The sequence below is a fragment of the Chlorocebus sabaeus genome, chromosome 13 (assembly GCF_047675955.1).
Source record: "Chlorocebus sabaeus isolate Y175 chromosome 13, mChlSab1.0.hap1, whole genome shotgun sequence".
NCBI lineage: Eukaryota > Metazoa > Chordata > Mammalia > Primates > Cercopithecidae > Chlorocebus > Chlorocebus sabaeus.
This window is the reverse complement of record NC_132916.1, coordinates 79005712-79025178: the sequence shown is the minus strand read 5'-3', so window position 1 is coordinate 79025178 and position 19467 is coordinate 79005712. Positions and strand designations below refer to the sequence as shown.

The window sequence follows — 19467 nt, the reverse complement described above, 5'->3', positions numbered from 1 at the left end:
TGTAATTCCAGTATGGAGTGTTTAATTTTAGGGTTTTGGCACTTTTGTATATAATTATTATACAATTATCATCATACAAATTTTTATACAATTATCATCATATGACTTATGATTATTTTAAGTGACTAGAGTTTATCTTTTTGAGCTGGGTTTGGGTTCATAGTGCAGAGTTCTCTCACTTTGGTCAGTGAACCCCATTTGTTTTTGGCCTTGCGTCATTTTATTTTATGTATTCATCTTTAATTTCAACCTATAAAATAAAAGGTACATAAACAGGCTTTTCACATGGGTAGATTTTTGGAGGCTGAGGCTTGGTGTCCCAATGATCCCATCGCCTAAACAGTAAGCATGGTACATAACAGGTGATTTTTCAGCACAGGTGATCCTTGTCTCTCCCCGGTCTGGTGATTTCCAGCATCTGTGGTTCATGTGAATTCAATGTTTAGCTGCCACTTTCAAATGGGAACATGCAGTAAGTGGTTTTCTGTTCTTGCATTAGGTTGCTTAGGATAATAGCCTCTAGTTCCATCCATGTTGCTGAAAAGGACATGATTTTGCTGTGTTTCATGGCTGCATAGATTTCCATGGTGTCTATGTACCACATTTTTTTTCATTCAATTCACTGTTCCTGGGCACTTAGATTCTGATTCTGTGTCCTTGCTAGTGAGAATAGCACTGCAGTGAACATATTGGTGCATTTGTCTTTTTGATAAAATGAATTCTTTTCCTGTGGATATATCCCAAGTAGTGGGATTGCTGGGTAGAATGGTGGTTCTATTTTAAGTTCTTGGAGGAATCTCCAAACTGCTTTCCATAGTGGCTGACCACGTTTGCTTTCCCACCAACAGTGTCTATTTCCCTTTCTCTGCAGCCTCACCAACATCTCCGACTTTGTGACTGGTTACAGATGGTAACTCATTGCAGTTGTGATTTGCACTTATCTGATGATTAGTGATATTGAGCATTTTTTATGCTTGTTGACCAATTGTAGGTCTTCTTTTGAAAAGTGTCTGTTCATGTCTTTGCCCAATTTTAACTGGGTTTTTTTCTTCTTGCCTGTTCAATTGTTTAAGTTCCTTGTAGATTCCGGATATTGGACCTTTGTCAGATGCATACTTCACAAATAGTTTCCCCCATTCTACAGGCTGTCTGTTTAGTGTGTTGCTAGTTTCTTTTTCTGTGCAGATTTCTTTAGTTTAATGAGGTCCCATTTGTCCATTTTTGTTGTTGTTCCAATTGTTTTTAGTGTCTTCTTCATGAAATCTTTGCCAGGCGCTATGTCTGCATTGGTATTTCTTAGGTTATGTTCCAGGATTTTTACAGTTTTAGTACTTACATTAAATCTTTCATCCATATCGAGTTATTTAACATATATGGGAAGAGCTAGGGGCTCAGTTTCATTCTTCTGCATATGGCTGGCCAGATATCCCAGCACTAATTTTCAAATAGGGAATCTTTCCCACATTGCTCATTTATGTTGAAGATTAGATGGCGGTTAAGTGTGCAGGTTTATTTCTGGGCTCTCTATTATTTTATTTACTAAATAAAATAATCATGACTGTAATATTTTCATATTAAATAATTAAAAATTTCTACAACAGGCACTGTGGTTCATGTCTGTAATCCCAGAGCATTGGGAGCCCAAGGTGGGAGGATTGTTGAGACCAAAATTTGAAGATCATCCTGGGCAACATAGGAAGACCCTATCTCTACCTAAAAATAAAACAATTTGCCGGCCCTGGTGGCATGTGCCTGTAGTCTATTCTAGAGGCTGAGTCTAGAGGATCACTTGAGCCCAGGAGATGGAGATTACAGTGAGTGATGCGTATGCCACTACTTCACTCCAATATTGTTGACAGAATGAGAAACTGTAAAAAGCCATAAAAATAAAAAGGATTATCACAATTTTTGGTCAGTGCATGGAAAGGATCCCTGAGGTCTAAAGTCCAGCATGCTATTTTACTAGCGATACTGTTTGGAAGAATAAGGTCATGCTTCAGAGAAGTGTCTGCTTTTCCACAATCAAAGAAGTAGAAAGAAAATGCGTTTTGCTGGCATTTCTTGTTCAGTTAAAACTTGTGCAGGAATTCCATCCATTAGCACTGAGAGAAAGTGGCAGAAGACGTTAAGGAAAATGGCTGCTAGGATCATCAGCAAAGGTAATGAGTGGCATGAGATGCTGAGTCTACAACGTCCTCATCATCTCCTGGGGGCCTGTGGGCTTGCTAAGGCTTGAACTCTTGCTTTCCAGAAAGGCAAAGTGGTGAGGAGACAGGCGACCTCCCTGAAGGGAGAGCAGGAACCAGAACAGGCTAACAGAGGCTTCTTGATATCATCTTCCACCTTCAGAAAAGATGAAGCGTTGGTTTAAGTGGCTGAGAAAAACCTGGGTCTGTTCTCCTGGGTGATCCCTCCCAGGCCCTCCCCATTTCGGAGCCTCTCCCCCAAATAAGGAACATGTTTTTTCCTCCAAACCTACCCTTGGCTCTGCAGCCTGTCCCAACCTCCACCCTCCTTCACCACACCACAGAGCCAGCGCAGGTCCTGTTACAGCGCATGGGGGCTCAGAATTGAGGCTGGTAATGAGGGTTGTGCACCCCCAGGGAGGGCCTGCTCCCCCTTCTCACAGAAGGGTCTAGAGGACCTGGCGGAGCCCTGTCCAAAGAGAGGTCTTTGTTTCTGTGTTCCCTGGCCTTGGGTGGGCTTGCAGGCAAACCTCCTTCTTTCCCCTTTGCTCTCAACCTCTCCTTTCCCTGGGAGCTACACCCATAGCTTTGAATGGGACTGCCCCTGCCCCGCCCCATTCATTCCTAACCAAGTTCAGTGGTTGGCATGGAACTCCAGCAGCAGCTCAGCTGCCCTGCCCGAGTCCACTCTGCTCCAGGCAGGGCCATCAGCTGGCTCAGGATCTGGAGTGTGCAGGAGGCAGAATGGCAGGGGCATCGCCCCAGGACCGGGCCAGGAATCCCATGGGTCCAACGGGCCTGGCCTTTTCTTGAACCTCAGTCTGGATGTGCTCCACTCTTCACCTTCCACCTTAACTGCTGGGACCTGAGCTGCTTTCTCTGGGAATGCAGCCTTTGGAATTGGGTGGGCCAAGGCCCTCACAGCCCCCTTGTCCTGGGATTCTCCCAGATCACTCTCTTTGTAGCCTTCTCCAGGGACACCCTTTCTCTTGACATCCGAGGTGAAGTGGTCATGCTGCTCCTCTCCTACTGTGCAGACTGCCCACGCCTGAGTTCCTGCTGCCTGCAGGCCACACACCGCTACCCTTGCCGAATAGGAACCTGCTCTGAAACAGGCCTGAACTGGCTAAACCCTCTCAAGCTCAATACGCCTTAAGCCTTGGTATGGGCCCCTCCCTTTCCCTCTGGCCTCTGACAGTGAGAATCCATCAGAACTCAAGGTTGAGCTGCCCAGGTCATTGCCAACAGGCGACACCAGGTCTCATTCATCTGTCTCATGTCAGGATGAGAAGTTCCCGGCCTCTGGGACTCTGGGAATTCTCCTTCCACATCCTCCCATCTCACCCATCTGCCCCTTGCTCCCCTCCCAATATTGCCCACAGTACCTGTCACTCTAAACAACTCTCCTCAGCTGCCAGCTAGAATGAAGCAGAGGAGGATGAGGAGGAGGCTGCAGGGAATGAGGGTGGTGGCCATGGCTTTGGGTTGGGTTGTGCCTTGGGCCACAGTGGGTGGTTCTGAAATGGAAACACAGGAGTGACAACCCTTGTCCAGGCCCCAAATCTTAGGAGATGCCTCCTCAGCTCCTGCCACCCCAGATCATCCTAGAAGGCAGACCTTTTGTCCTCCTTTGCTGTGGGGCAACCTCTGGGACAGGTCCTGCGGTAGGAAGGGAAAGGAGGTGTCCCCTGTCCTCCAGGAGCTCACACGGCTGCTGAAGGAAGCAAGGTGACAGCACAGTCCACCCTCCTGCTCTGGTGGAAGAGGAGGTGATGCCCCAAGGCCAGGGAGGGGAGGGTCTTGGGCCCTGGCATTGGAGGTGATTTTGATGGATTTACAGAAACAGACGAGGGAAGAGGAAAGAAAAGGCAATTCTAGGAGAAAGGAACACTAACAAAAAAGATATGGAAACACTATGACACCCACAGATTCCAAGTTGGTGAGAAATGCACAGTGGGTGGAGCAGAAGCAAGTGCAGGGAGGAAGAGGAGTCAGGAGGAAGAAGGCAGAGGAGGATGAGATAGCACAGGCATGCCAGCACACCCAGGAGGAGCCTCTCATGAGGGGGTCATGTTTATACTCACTCAAACACTCACACATGCACTCACACACACTCACACACTGGGCTGATAATATACGAACTCAAGACAGCTTCCTTTTTTCCCCTCTCACTTACTTGTTGGATCCAGCATTTGTTCCCAGTACATCAAAAATTCTTCAAGCCATGTCTTACAGTCCCCCATTGAAATCTTCTGGAAGAACATGGTCACCTCTGTGTTCTTCTCCCACTTCTCTTTCATCTTCTTGGCTCCAGGATGAAGTGCTGTCCACTTTCTGTTGTTTGAGTCAAAGAGGAGGAACGTCTGTCCGTTGAAGAGGAACTGCCAAGATCCTCTGCCATGTCCATGGGCTTCGTGCTCACAAGACATCCGGGCCTGCAGAATAAGGGGCTCTGCCCCGTTGGAAAGAGATCAGCTCTGATCTTGACAAATTCTGAGCCCCACCCTGCTTCCTTTCCTGGCTCCTGGACTTGCTCTCTCTGCTGCATCCTGCCCATGCTTCTCAGCCTCTTGTGTGACACAAACTTCTGATTTACTTGTTACATGAAACCAATAAATGCCTCTAAGTTACTACTATGTCTGTTCCCTGCTGTCCTGGACTATCTGAAACTTACCAATAGGCATTAAATTCTCCACTTGAATGTCAGGCAGTTGCCCTTTGAGGAAATCCACCACGTCTCCTAGTGTTTCAGTTTGTTTTTCCCAGGTTTTTGTGACATTGACTTTCTTCCCCAGAGAAGCAGAGGCTTTGGCCTTGTGGTTAACACAGTCATAGTGAAGAAAAGGCCTTTCATCCACCAGGCCTTGAACTTCACACCATCGTGGCTCAGGTCTGAACTTAGGAGTGATGATGAAATCATAGCAAAGACAGTGTGTGTCTATGGAAGAAAAACAAAGGAGGGGGTTAGTGTGGGGGGAAGTGGAACTTGAATCTCCTCCTCCCCCATATGGTGACTGCAAGTGAAGGCCTCTGAGGGGCTGGGCTGGCAGAGCAGGATGTGCCCCAGCCAGGACTGTCATGAAAACTAGCTAATGACTAGAGCGTCTCCCTTGCTTGAGTACATGGAGGGGAAGTTTCCTGCAGCCGTGAAACCACATGTCCCCTCCAGACATGTCCCACCTGCTTCGTGCCCACATCGGTCAGCACATGACCTTGTCATGGAGGTGCCAGGCCTGCTGTGGCAGGAAAAGGCCTGGATGAGGAGGATCCTCAGCAGCAGTCTATGTGGACTGCAGGAGGCCGGAGAGGGTGTGGGAGCTGCCCTTGGATGCTCCAGCACAGTGGGGGGAAGGGGGTTGGTGAGGGCAGAATTCAGTTTTGATAAGCAAGTGATTATTGTCACGGGTCACAGGATTTAATACATTGGCAAAGCCCTGGTGAAGTCGCCCATCTGCTATAAGCTTGAATTCCTGGAACCTTGGAAAGGGATGGTTCACAGGGCAAGAAGTTGAAAACCCAGAACTTCTAATTCAGGGTATAGGGGAAAGAACCAAAAGGCTCAGAGAAGCGCCCGTGCCAGAGTGGCTGCAGTATGAAAATCCAGAACGACGTCCATCCTCTGGGCTCATGGGATGCCTGGAGGACTCCTGTTTACTCAGCATATAAAGAAGGCCCTGGGATAAGGCAGCAGACTGTCAAGAAGCCCAGGGATGTCTGTTGCTGAAGGCTGGGGTTGGAGGTAGGAAATGCTCTTCCTGAAATGGGCTCCCAGTAGTAATGGTGATGGAAAATCCTGAAATAAGAGATCTCAATTAGAGGCCGTCAACTGTCAAGAGGAAGGAGGGTGCAATGATGGAAATAATTAAAGAAGTCACAATGCCAGCTGGGGAGCTCAGCCATACAAAGGTATGCCCATGGCTCATAGAACAAAGGAGTCAAAGATCCAAAAGAAATGGAAACTCAACCCGGATACTGCTAGAGTTAAATAATTACAGCAAACAAAGACAAAAACGCAAGGATGGATGACCTGGAGGCTGAAAGGAGTCACCCAGGAAATAACTGAGCTCCTTTGCCCAGCTTTGAGAACTGAGTCACATCTCAGACCCAGAGTCCATTACTAAAAGGAGAGCCCAGAGGCCCTGGTGGGCTCCTTCAACCCCACAGCAACTGCAATGATTCCTTCAGACTTTCTCACAGAGCCAGACAGGCATTCACTCTGGTAAGTGTACACCATGAAACAGCAAATACCCAGACACTCCTGGTGAACAGTCTGTGGTCTGACCTTCTCCCAGGGACCTGAAGCATTAACTTGCTCCCCTATTACTCATGACGTACATTTAGGGCAAAGTAACAGACGGACACCTGTGTCAGGTCCAGCTTAGAGGGATGTGCTGGGTTCATTCGATGATAATTTCACATTTCCTGGATTCGTACCAGGAATGGATAGTGTTTGTAGTTAATGTAGTAACTATTGTAGGTTGTGCTGGTCATATGACCTCCCCTGTCACTATTCAACTCTGCTTTTGTAGCTGGGATGCAGCCATATACACTCTCATAAGGGGTGTTGCTGGACCTACCAATATGGCTATTTGACCCTGGAGTCCCTAAGATCCCAGAGGCATGTGTGGTTGGAAAAGGTGCTATGTGGATTTCATGGCAATTGCCAACCGCGGAATCACAACAGGGTCCCCTAGTGCTCAGAAGCAAGGCTGTGCCACTCACAGCAGCAAAATCCCCTCACTTAAAAGTGGCTCCAAGTGTGGTTCTGGGCCCTGGTGGAGATGGGCCTCCAGCTATGGGAGGGCAGTGACTACACAGCCTCAGAGCTGCCCATCACACGGTGTGCTCCTCACCCTTTAGGTCATTAGGAAGATAGGCCCAGCAGTGAGAAGACGCAGGTGGGTCTCCTGGGATGGGCTGGAGCAGGGCCACAGGGAACCAAGAAGCTGCACAAGCAGTTGGCCCCAATCCCCAGGACACCACATGGGTGCACCCCTCATCCTCAGATCACACCTGAGGCTTCAGAGAGGGTCCCTGATCGCCGCAACGGACCAATGATGCCCCCCAGCAGCAAAGGAGGGGGGCATTGACCCCAAACCATAGAACCTCCACTCGCATCCATCACATCCACACCACCCAGAAGCCACAGGCAGGGTCTGACACACCTGTGACTCTTCAACTTACACCACTTGGAGATGACACCCTAGGGGATGGGGCAGCAATTGCCAGGACACAGCATGTACCTTCACCTGGGGTCAGCAACCTAGGATGGTGTCCACATCTGGGTCTCCCTTTTATTTGCAGGTTGCCGTTGCCTGCTGTTTCTCTACAAACGGACAGGACTTGACACACAGTACCCATGGCCAGCAAGGACCAAAGTGCCTTCAGCCTTTCCTTTCTAGAAAGGGTTTGCTGACTCCTGTCTGCGTAGTGACTGTTCTATATAACCCTATCTCCCCAGTAGGAAGAACAGGCGGGTCTGGAACCCAAGGGAAGTAGTGGGCGCCTCTACTCACGGGTGCTCCCAGGGTCATCCTGAGGGAAATGGTCCTTCCCATCCCCCCTGCACTAAGTTCTGTGGAAAGTGTGGGGTGTGTTTGCTGGGGTGTATCCTCAGGCAAAAGGGGAGAAGGTGCTAGTTGGTGGAGGTGCTAAGGGCTCCTTCATGGATGGGGAGGTGAGGGAGGCCTGTGTGGTGACTAGGGTGAGCTGAGACGGAGAGTGAAAGGATGCGACCTCGGTGGTGAAAGTGAATGGTGAGGGGAGGGATAGGAAGTGTCTGGTGAGCCCCTGGGTGCAGGTGAATGTCTGCCCCAAAGTGCAGGGGGAAGTTCCAGGGCAGGAAGCCCTGGAGGTGCTGGAAGGTTTGTGTGGTGAAGAGCAGGTCAGAGCAGAGCAGGGCTGTGGCTGGTGGGGGAGTCTGTGATTGCTTCCCTGTGGAACTCCCCTTCACCCCTGTCCTGACCCCAGCTAGGGTTCGGGGATCTGGTTTCTCCTTCCCTAGGGCGAGTGGGGCTCTGGGTCTGCACCAGGGAGGGTCTGCACCAGGGATCCCCGCCCCACCTTGCCCTCTGTAGCCCTTTGGCCCCTCCACCCTCCTGGGATTCCTTTTCAGCCTTCTTTGACACTCCCCCTGGCCTGCGGGGCTAGCAGCAGCTGCAGCAAGCCGACTCGGTGGAAAGGAGCCCGGGAGGGGAACTGAGTGCCTTCAGCCGGGCATGTTCAGGGAGATAGCGACGTTCGAAGAGATCGCAATGTTCAGGGAGGCTGCAATGCTCGGGGGGATCGCGATGTTCGGGGTGATCGCGATGTTCGGGGAGACCGCGATGTTCGGGGGAACCGCGATGTTCGGGGAGACCGAGGTGTTCGGGGGAATCGAGATGTTCGGGGAGATCGCGCTGGTCCATCCAGCAGCCTCCTGGCCTACAGGGCAAGCAGCAGCCACAGGAAGTGGATCTGGCGGAAAGGAGCCGCGGAGGGGAACTGAGTGTCTTCAGCCGGGCATGTTCGGGGAGATCGCGATGTTCGGGGAGACGGCGATGTTCGACAAGACCGGGATGTCTGGGGAGACCGCGATGTTCGGGGCGACGGCGATATTCGGGGGGGCCTCGGTTTTCGCGGAAATTGCAAAGTTGGGGGAGACCGCGATGTTTGGGGCGACGGCGATGTTCGGGGGGACCTCGATTTTCGCGGAGATCGCAAAGTTCGGGGAGACGGCGATGTTCGGGGCGACGGCGATGTTGGGGGGGACCTCGATTTTCGCAGAGATCGCAAAGTTCGGGGAGACGGCGATGTTAGATGTTCGGGGAAACCGCGACGTTCGGGGAAACTGCGACTTTGGGGGAGATCTCGACAGTCCGTCCAAAAGCTTCCTGGCCTGCGGGGCAAGCAGCAGCCGCAGGAATCGGACCCGGCAGAAAGGAGCCGCGGAGGGGAACTGAGTGGCTTCAGCCGGGCATGTTCGGGAAGATCGAGATGTTCGGGGAGATGGCAATGTTAGGGGAGATCGCGATTTTCCGGGAGACCGAAATGTTCGGGGAGATCGCATTGTTCGGGGAGATGGCGATGTTCGGGGGGACCGCGATGTTTGGGGGGATCGCGATGTTCGGGAGGACAGCGATGTTCGGGGAAACCGGGATGTTCGGGGAGACCGCGATGTACCGGGAGACCGCGGTGTTCGGGGAGATAGCGATGTGCGGGGGAATCGGGATGTTTGGGGAGACAGCGATATTCGGGGAGATAGCGATGCGCAGGGGAACGGGGATGTTCGGGGAGACCGCGGTGTTCGGGGAGATAGCGATGTGCGGGGGAACCGGGATGTTCGGGGAGACAGCGATATTCGGGGAGATAGCGATGCGCAGGGGAACGGGGATGTTCGGGAGACCGCGGTGTTCGGAGAGATAGCGATGTGCAGGGGAACCGGGATGTTCGGGGAGACAGCGATATTCGGGGAGATAGCGATGCGCAGGGGAACGGGGATGTTCGGGAGACCGCGGTGTTCGGAGAGATAGCGATGTGCAGGGGAACCGGGATGTTCGGGGAGACAGCGATATTCGGGGAGATAGCGATGCGCAGGGGAACGGCGATGTTCGGGAGACCGCGGTGTTCGGAGAGATAGCGATGTGCAGGGGAACCGGGATGTTCGGGGAGACAGCGATGTTTGGGGAAATCGCGTTGTTCGAGGACATGGCGATGTTCGGGGAGACCGGGATGTTCGAGCGGATCGGGATGTTGGGATAGAACGTGATGTTCAGGGAGATCGCGCCGGTCCTTCCAGAAGCTTCCTGGGGCAAGCAGAAGCCTCAGGAAGCCGACCCGGCGGAAAGGAGCCGCGGAGGGGAACTGAGTGCCTTCAGTCGGGCATGTTCGGGGGGACAGTGATGTTCGGGGAGATCGCAATGTTTGGGGAGACCGCGATGTTTGGGAGATCGCGCCGGTCCATCCAGAAGCCTCCTGGCCTGCGGGGCAAGCAGCAGCCGCAGGAAGTGGGCCGGGCGGAAAGGAGCCGCGGAGGGGAACTGAGTGGCTTCAGCCGGGATGTTCGGGGAGATCGCGATGTTCCGGGGGATCGCGATGTTCGGGGAGACGGCGATGTTCCAGGAGACAGCGATGTTCGGGGAGATCGCGATATTAGGGGACACAGCGATGTTCAGGGAGACTGGGATGTTCGGGGGGACAGCGATGTTCGGGGAGATTGCGCCGGTCCTTCCAGAAGCCTCCTGGCCTGCGGGGCAAGCAGAAGCCGCAGGAAGCAGACCCAGCGGAAAGGAGCCGCGGGGCGGAACTGAGTGCCTTCAGCAGGGCATGTTCGGGGAGACCGCGACGTTCGGGGAAACCGCGATGTTCGGGGAGATCGCGCGGGTGCATCCATAAGCTTCCTCGCCTGCGGAGCTAGCAGCAGCAGCAGGAGTGGGACCCAGCGGAAAGGAGCAGCGGAGGAGAACTGAGTGCCTTTAGCCGCGCATGTTCGGGGAGATCGAGATGTCGGGGAGATGTCAATGTTCGGGGAGATCGCGATGTTCGGGAAGACCGCGATGTTTGGGGAGATCCCACCGGTCCTTCCATAAGCCTCCTCCTGGCCTGCGGAGCAAGCAGCAGCCGCAGGAAGCCGGCCCGGCGGAAAGGAGCCACAGAGGGGAACTAAGTGCCTTCAGCTGGGCATGTTCGGGGAGTTAGCGATATTCGGGGAGATCGCGATGTTCGGGGAGACCGCGATGTTCGGGGGAACCTCGATGTTCGGGGAAACAGGGATGTTAGGGGAACCAGGATGTTCGGGGAGACCGCGATGTTCGGGGAAACGGAGATGTTCGGGGAGACCGCGATATTCGGGGAGATCGCGAAATTCGGGGAGACCACGATGTTCGGGGAGACAGCGATGTTCCGGGAGATCGCGCCAGTCCTTCCAGAAGCCTCCCCTCCTCTGAAACCCGCTGCAGTCCACAGCTCACCAGGTTTGGACCCCGCCCCGCTTAGGCTCCATCCCCGAACTCACCGGCCCGCCCTGCCCTGGACCAGCCGGACAGCAGGTGCAGAAAGGAGAGGCACAGAAGGAACGCAGTGCTGGCGGCCGCTGCCATTGCAGACCTGGAGCGCAGGGGCAGGAGGCGCGGTCCACGTGGAGTCTTGCTGATGAATCGCTTCCGGGCCCCCAGGCCTGCTAATTATAGAGGCTGCCCAGCCCCGCCCCTCTTCGCGGCACCCCGCCCCGGGGCGGACTGGGATCCACTGGGCGGGATCCTAGCCTGCCCTTGTTAGGGATGCTCCACCCCGTCACGCTGTCATCTGGCAGCGCCCTGGTTGATGAAACTTTCCCCTCCTACCCGCCCCCGCGGCTTGGTGGCGGCTTGCACAGGCCCCGAGCGGGCTAGGACGCGATTCCTTCCATGGCCCCATCACCTGAGTTTTCAACACAGCATTTATCATTACCACAATGTAAACACGCACAGGAAGGTGAAGAAACTTGCACAGAAATACTCAGTGGCGGCGGTGTCTCCCCGTCACCGCCTGCGCCAGCGACACCCGCCCTCCCTCTGCCGGTGTCGCGGAGTCCCCGCCCCTCTCCGTTCAGGGCGCAGCCGCTTCCCCAGTCCGGAGCGGACCTTCTTCGCCTCTCCACTAAAAGCATGAGGTCTTTGAGTATATTCTATATCCCTTCATGAATTCTGGAAAAAAAAAAAAAGAAAGAAAGAAAGCAAGCCCTGGAGGCCTACAGTGATCAATCATCATGTGATCAATTGTGTTTCCATGGAGAGCAGAAGCCGAGGGAGGGGTCTACGCATGCGTGGGGCTCACTTTGCCACACACCTTCTCGGTCCAACCACACCCAAATCCATGGCTGCATCCGCACCTCGGCTCAGTCTCTGGATGGTCACTGCAGCCATCCTCAAAGGGGCAACCCGAGTGCATCCTTGTCTCAGTCATCATGAAACCATCTAGATCTGTGGGCAGAAGCCAGAGGGAGGTGGGGAGCCCAGTGGCCCTTGGCCTCAAGGGAGGGCTTAGCCTGGGGTGAAGACTGGGCAGAGCCCCTGAGTCCCACTCTGTCCCCAGCCACTCAGCCGGTTCCGCCATTGAATGAGAAGAACAGGCACAGACCTCCCACTTGCACAGTCTTCATGTGGGGAGACCTTCACCTGGTGACCATCAATCCCCAGGGTCCTGAGGATGTGGGAAAGGGGAGGAGGCCTGGACCAAGTCCAGGACCTGTCTATGCTTCAGGACAGGGACATGGGATGGCAGCCATCTCTGTGACTGAGCAGGGACACAGGAGCCAAAAGGTTCTGGCCTGAAGCACTACAGCCTCTGTCCGGGAGGGGCCATGTGAAGGGTAGTCTGGAGGACAACAGACACACAGGGGTGGGCAGTTCTCAGATTTGGGAGGGGCATAGCTTGGTGGGTCCAGGGATCTGTGTGTGAGAAGAGCCTCCCATGTACAGGGCTGAGGGCAGGAGCCCAGGTTACTCCTGGGAGGAGGCCACTGGGAAGGCCCTGCAGCCCCACCCCTGAGGCTGGGTGACCTGGGTCAGTGACTGAGGGAACAGGACGAAAGCAGGAGGAGGCTGGCAGGAGAGCCCCAAGCAGGACAGCCAGATGACAGGAGGAGGGGCCTCTCTGCACACCTGGGCCCTGGTGCCTCACCCCTGCTGCAGGCATCTGGCCACCAGACTCAGGTCTGCCCACGATGGGGATAGAAGTGGCTCAAAAGTGACTGTAATGGCTGTAATCTAGAGATCTTGCATTCAGACGTGGAAGTCAGCTGATCCTGTGGCTGAATATTCCTGTGCAAGGTTCAGCTTTCTGGACATGAATGTCCACATGTGGAAAATGACAAATGCTACGAACACAGATGAAATGAGCAGATTCTACGAGGAACCCTGTCCTTGCACATGCTAAGCACCCAGGGCAGGTCTCCTATTTCAGTTGTGAGCCCTGCTGCCCTCCCTGAAGTCAGCAAATGCCAGGCCCACCCTGAGGAGAGCTGGAGCTCTGAGCCCAGGCCGTGGCCTCTTCATGGCCCTGAGTGTGCTGTGAGGGGGTGGAAATGAAAGCAAGACCCACCATCAGGACTTAGGCGTGTTTTTCAGACCCACAGAGGATGATTTTTCTCTCCATCACCTGGTGAGCCTGACATGATTTAAGGGTGGTTGGAGGCTGAGTGAACCAGTGAATGAATGAGACATTTGTGGGAGTGAATGGGGCTCAGAGGAATAGCACAGTGCAGAGGGGAGTTGGAGCGGAGGTTTTAACCCCCAGGGGCCTGAAGGTGGCAGCATCGAGGTTGGAGATCTCATGATTGGCACAAGTTGGTAATACTTTTTTGCCTTTTTTTTTTTTTTCTTGAGACAGAGTCTTGCTTTGTCGCCCAGGCTGGAGTGCAGTGGGATGATCTCAGTTCAGTGCAACTGCTGCCTCCCAGGTTGAAGCGATTCTTTTGACTCAGCCTTCCGAGTAGCTGGGATTACAGGCATCTGCCATTGTGCCCCACTAATTTTTGCAATTTTAGTAGAGACAAGGTCTCACCATGTAGTCTCGAACTCCTGGCCTCAGGTGATCCACCTGCCTCGGCCTCCCAAAGTGCTGGGATTACAGGCGTGTGAGCCACTGCAACTGGCCACAACTTGGAAATTTGAATGCCCACCTAGGTGTCCACAAAGATTTTCCAAGGAAGAGTAACTTTGGTTTTCAACCAGTCTGGGGGTGCTTCATCAGGATAGAATCTTCTAGAAAACATAGTGTGATGATGGACAGCAAACTGCTGTCTTCATCTGGTTTGATTGAGCCTAGAGTGCACCAGGGCCAAAAGAATCTTGCCTTTTTTTTTTTCTTTTTTTTTTTTTTTTTTTTTTTGAGATGGAGTCTCGCACTGTTGCAGGGGCTGGTGTACAGTTGCGCAATGTCAAGTTGCTATACTCTCCACTTCCCAGGTTCAAGAGATTCTCCTGCCTCAGCCTCCCAAGTAGCTAGGATTACAGGCGCCTGCCAACACACCCGGCTAATTTTTTTGTATTTTTAGTAGAGACAGGGTTTCACTATGTTGGCCAGGCTGGTCTTGAACTCCTGACCTCGTGATCCACTCGCCTGGGACTTCCAAAGTGCTGGGATTACAGGCATGAGCCACAGTGCCCAGCCGAAAATCTGTGTTTTAAACAAAGAAGGAACGAGTCTGAAAGCGGAAATGGAAATAGGAAAAGATAAGGGGGCAGGAGGAAAGAGAAGGAGAAAAGAAGGGTTGGGGTCTGAGAGGGAGCAAGAATCCAAGCATTTCCAGACCCATGGCCTGGAGTTGCAAGTGGACGGGGAGGGGGCCACTGGAGCTGTGACAGCCTTGAGGGCTGGTGTGACTCACGCAGGGGCCCTCTGTTTCCTCCAGGCATGTCACACCCTGGGCTCCAGGTCCCCAGTGGCACAGTTGCTGGTGCAGAGTTGGGTGTCTGCCTCCAGCTCTACTCCTGCTACCAGGCTGGTCCGGAGTGGGTTGGGTCAGTGAGTTCCAGGCTGGACCCTAAGCAGGGGTCCTGGGCCAACATAGGAAGTCTTGGACTGTAGGGGTGGGGGGGTCAGGAGGAGGGGGGCTTCTGGAAGTTTCTGAAGGTCTCCCTGGGATTTAATGCGGCATTGCCAGCTGGAGCCAGCTTGGCATGGGGAGAGAGATGTGAGACTGATGAAAAGTGTGCAGCCTGATTTAAACCAAATCCTGAGCCCTTTCCAAGAACAATAAAGCATAATTGTAGTGGCTAAAACAAACAAACAAAGTAGCCTTTCTTGACAGATACAGCACCTATCATTTTTAAACTTTACATTTAACATTGTCTTTTGAAAACAGTGTATATTATTTGATATTTTAAAATCCAGCCTGGGAGTTTCAGTGATTTATGTGATGAGTTTAGTAATTCACCTTTATTGTAATTATTACTGTTTAGGATTTAGCTATGCCATCTTTTTTGTTTGTTTATTTTAAGATACGGGGTCTTCCTCTGTTGTCCAGGCTGGAGTACAGCGGCGTGGTCATAGCTAGCTGCAGCCTCTAACTCCTGGGCTCAGGCCATCTTATTGCCTCAGCCTCCAAGTAGCCAGGACTACAAGCGTGCGCCACCCACTGGGCTAATTTTCTATATTTGTTTGTAGAGATGGGGTCTGCTTGTATTGCCCAGGCTGGACTTGAACTCCGGAGCTCAAGTGATCCTCCCACCTCGGCCTCCCAAAGTGCAGGGATTACAGGCATGAGCCACTGTGCCTGGTCCACGTGTATTTATTGTGTTTTTTATTGCTGGTATTTCCCCCTCCATACCTGTATTCCATTTAGTATACTGAGGTTTTCTTTGGTTGGTTAAAAATTATATATTCTAGTTTTCTTCTCAGGGTAGCCACCCTTAACCTATGACTCATACCAATATGTATCACATTTATTGGTATTAATGGTTTTGTTTTATTCCTAATTTTAGAAGTATCATCATGTTTTCCTATCCCTTTCCTGTGCCACCTCCAGCCCCATTTTCCTGATATCTTTCCTAGCTGTAATTCTCGGTTACTTTTAGCTACACTTCCTTGTTTCTGTGGTCCTAACTTCACATTTCCCCTTGTTGTGAGATAACAGTAATCTGGAACAGATTCTTTGGTCACTCGTCCTCCTCGGTTCTCTTGTGACATCTCCTGTGTTTCTCTTGCTATTGAGGTACCTTCCTCTAAACTATTTCCAACTTGGATCTTTAGGAGGCAAATATTCTTCAGGTTTTCTGTTTTGAATAATTCTGATACATGATCGGCAGGATTCGGCAACTGCCCCCTCAAGTTTCCTGTACCTTTTCTAGAACGTTATGTTCTAGAAAACACTGATGATAGGACAACTAGCTGCTGTCTTAGCCTCTTTGTTTAAGCCTGGAGCATACCAGGGGCAGGAAAATCCAGTATTTTAAGCAAAGAAAGAATGTGTGTGAAAGTGGGAATGGAAATGGGAAAGGAAAGGGGGCCAGGAAGAAGGGGATGGAGAGAATAAGGGGTGAGGACCTAGAGAAACCAGCTGCTCCTAGTCTAGGCACCGCTAGTCTAGGTACTGTGAGTCTAGGCACCGCTAGTCTAGGTACTGTGAGTTTAGGCACCGCTAGTCTAGCCTCTGCAGAGTCATAATTAAAGCTACTAATCAGTTGACCTTAAAATAGAGAGATTTTCCTGGATTCTCTGAGTGGGCCCAGTGCCATCACATGAGCTCTAAAAAGCAGATAATTTTCTCAGGCTGGAGCCAAGAAAGATGCATCCGATGTCAGAGAGATTCTAAGAATGAGGAGGATTCCATGCACTACTGCTGGCTCTGAGCTGTGGGGACCATGAGCAAGACTGCAGAGGGGCCTCTAGGAGTTAGGGAAGGGCTGCAGCTGACAACTAGTAGGGAATTTGGGACCTCAGTCCCACAGGTCCAAGGACTGGATTCTGCCAGCAACCTGAATGCACTTGGAAGCAGGTGTGTCCCAGAATCTCCCAATCAGAGCCCAGCAGGTGGATACCTTGATTTTGACCTTGAGGACTGGGAGCAGAGAAACCAACCAAGCCATCTCAGGCTTGTAACCTAGAGGACTGTGAAATAATAAAGATGTACTGATTTAAGCAGGTAAGTATGTGGCAATTTGTTATGACTGCAACAGAGAAGATACCTTCCTATTTAAATGAGAATTTGACTGGATATAAAATTCTAGGCTCAAGTTCTTTTCCTTCATATTTTAGAAATAATACTCTGTTGTTATCTTGCAACCAGGGTTGCTGTTGTGTAGTCTGTTTGCCAAGTGTTTCCTTCTTCCTTCCATTGTTTCTCTGGGGTAATTTGGGAAAGGGAGCCAGAAGCCTTAGCTTCTTTCCTGTCTTCATCCAGTGAATTTGTACCGTTCCAGGCTGTTAATCACAGTCTCAAGGAGGTAGAGAATAGCTTCTACTTTAACCTACCTCTTCACAGATGCACTTGTAGATCAGACAAGCTTACTGTTTTTCTCTTATTCGACTAGTGCTAGTCTTCTCTCCTCCTATTTTATAAATATTAAACTTATTGAGATGTAATTTACAGACAATACTTCTTTGTGAACATAGGAGCTTAAAGTCTCTTATCTTTAGGAGTATATTGAAACATGTAGGCATTTGCTCATATTATAAGGCATGTTCCCAGGTTATAAACATTAAACAGATGAATATTACTTCAGTCATATATCATCTTACCAACCTGTCAATTCTGTAGAAAATCACGTTTCTAGCATTACTTGCTTCAGGTTTTCAGAAGAGAAAAACAACGTTTTCACCGAACATTGGCTTTTAAACAAAATGAATGCTAGAACTATGTTAAATTCATTTACTTCCTATCATTTCTATATTTTATAGATTTCATAAAATTGCCCCACAGTCTTAAATTTATTATAATTATGACAGAAATCTTAGTAAAATACTCCATGCCTTTCAGTTATTGGAAACACTAATGAATTCTAGACTTAAACAATAAATAGCACATTGTAGAACAGCAGTACTGTTTATAAACTGAATTCAGCTGAGTTAATCAGACATGACAAGATATTTTTATGGTTTTAACATAAGCTTAATGAACAATGTTGAATAGATTTAAACACTTTTTAAATAATATATCTAAATGGTGTGAATTATGATAACACTGCCTTTGAGAAGAAATCATGAATTTTGGATTTAACATATAGGATGGCACTCTAGGAAAACGTTAAAAACTCAGGAGAATTGTACCTTTAAGAGTGGAATTGACTAATGAAAATATACATTACCAGAGTCACCTCCTGGGATGCCTAGACTATTTACTTATAATGCGAGCATTTTCCTGCCTAGAAACAGCAAAACTGACTGTTTAGCTCTTACTGGCAGGCCCCACAGGCCATAGCAACAACAGAGTAAGAAAACCAGGAAAATCTTTTGCTTAATGTTTTTATTTATTTATTTATTTATTTATTTATTTATTTATTTATTTTTCTGAAAACAAGTTTTATTTAAATAAGGGTTTAAATACATTACACATAACATTAAAACTGAAGGGGGAAAAAAACCAAAAACCAGTTTGTTACTTCACATGGCATTGGGCAGCTGCTGCTACTAAGTTGCAGGCTCTACAGCTAGCTACATGACTGATGGATCAGTTTGAGATTTGTTCCCTTGTCAAAAGTTTAACTCTGGTAGAAGGTTGGCCTCACATTCTGATGTTTGGACATCCCTTAGCTAGGATATGTCTGGTCAAACAGGCCTTTGTGGCAAGCCAGATGTCCTATCACCTTGCTAGTGATAAGAGGGCCTCTCTGAGCTCTGTCCACCTGGTCAGGTTGGAGACACCAGGGGATCTACCACCAAAAGCTCCCTTGTAGTAGTATAACTGGTGCTGCTGCCTTACCCCATCCTCTCCTCTCAGATTCACCGAGGACTGTTCAGGTGGTAACATTCTGTTAGGGCAAGGAACTCTGCAGAGGGAGAGCCGAGGAGGTTCCGGCCATAGTTTTTTGTGATCTTAGGGCTCTGGGCTTGGCTGAAACATGCCGGTATTGCTTGGTTTCAGGCTTGACACTGCCAGGCGCCTACTGCTTGACCTTTGTTTAAATGAGGGACTTCAAGACTAGACAGCATGGCTCTTTTCAGTTTATTGCATGAAGGAGTTACACTAGTCCAAGTTAAAAGCGGACCCCAAATGGTTACATTATACAAGCTGTGAGGTTTTTAAACTTGTGACAAGGGACAGAAGGGAAATTCTACTCATTGCAAGGAAATCCTCACTTAAGCTTCAGTGAGCCACAAGCACTTAAAACCCATGAACCTTCAGCTGATCGTCCTTAGCCAGTCCAATCTCTACGAGGAACTGGCATATGTTCTTGCGTTGGTCACCCTGTAGCTGAATTACTTCTCCATATTCTGGATGCTCAATTACAGTTGAGGCAAATTACATTGCAGGCAAACTTCTTCTTAAACGCCTTCACTAGTTTCTTTTTATCGTAATCATCAGCGATCCCTTGGACAGTAGTAAGGGTCTTCCTGCCGTTTCTCTGTTGAATTCTTATATGGATATAATCCTCAGTGCCAGCAGGAAGCAGGTCATCACCCTTACTTGCATCAGCAAAGGGGTCGAAAGAGTGGAGGTTCTGGATAGCGGACATACGATATGATTCCTTTTCCTCGGTGGAAACGGCCTGCGGAAGGCGGCGCGGCGGGAGAAGGCAGGCAGGGGGGACGGAACGTCGGGAAGCGAGGGGGCTCGACGGGGAGGCTGCTGAGTCCTCGGCGGCGGCTCAGTGACTGGGGCCTT

The 19467-nt window shown here is 50.6% G+C and overlaps 1 protein-coding gene and 1 pseudogene across 2 annotated transcripts; both read right to left on the bottom strand.

Moving 5' to 3' along the window:
• LOC119625175 (UL16-binding protein 1) lies at positions 1-11405 on the bottom strand. Of its 2 annotated transcripts, XM_073022570.1 has the most exons (5): positions 11179-11404; positions 4861-5124; positions 4363-4638; positions 3572-3703; positions 1-2343 (listed from the first exon to the last, which is right to left on the bottom strand). In XM_073022570.1, the coding sequence occupies exons 1-4, from the start codon at positions 11261-11263 to the stop codon at positions 3594-3596; spliced, it is 735 nt and encodes a 244-aa protein (XP_072878671.1). In that variant the 5' UTR covers positions 11264-11404; the 3' UTR covers positions 1-2343; positions 3572-3593. The 2 variants fall into 2 exon arrangements, with proteins under 2 accessions (XP_072878671.1, XP_072878672.1); XM_073022571.1 differs by lacking the exon at positions 3572-3703 and having other exon boundaries at positions 885-2343; positions 11179-11405.
• Positions 11406-18793: 7388 nt separating this feature from the next.
• Positions 18794-19467, bottom strand: LOC140713177 (eukaryotic translation initiation factor 1 pseudogene; annotated as a pseudogene).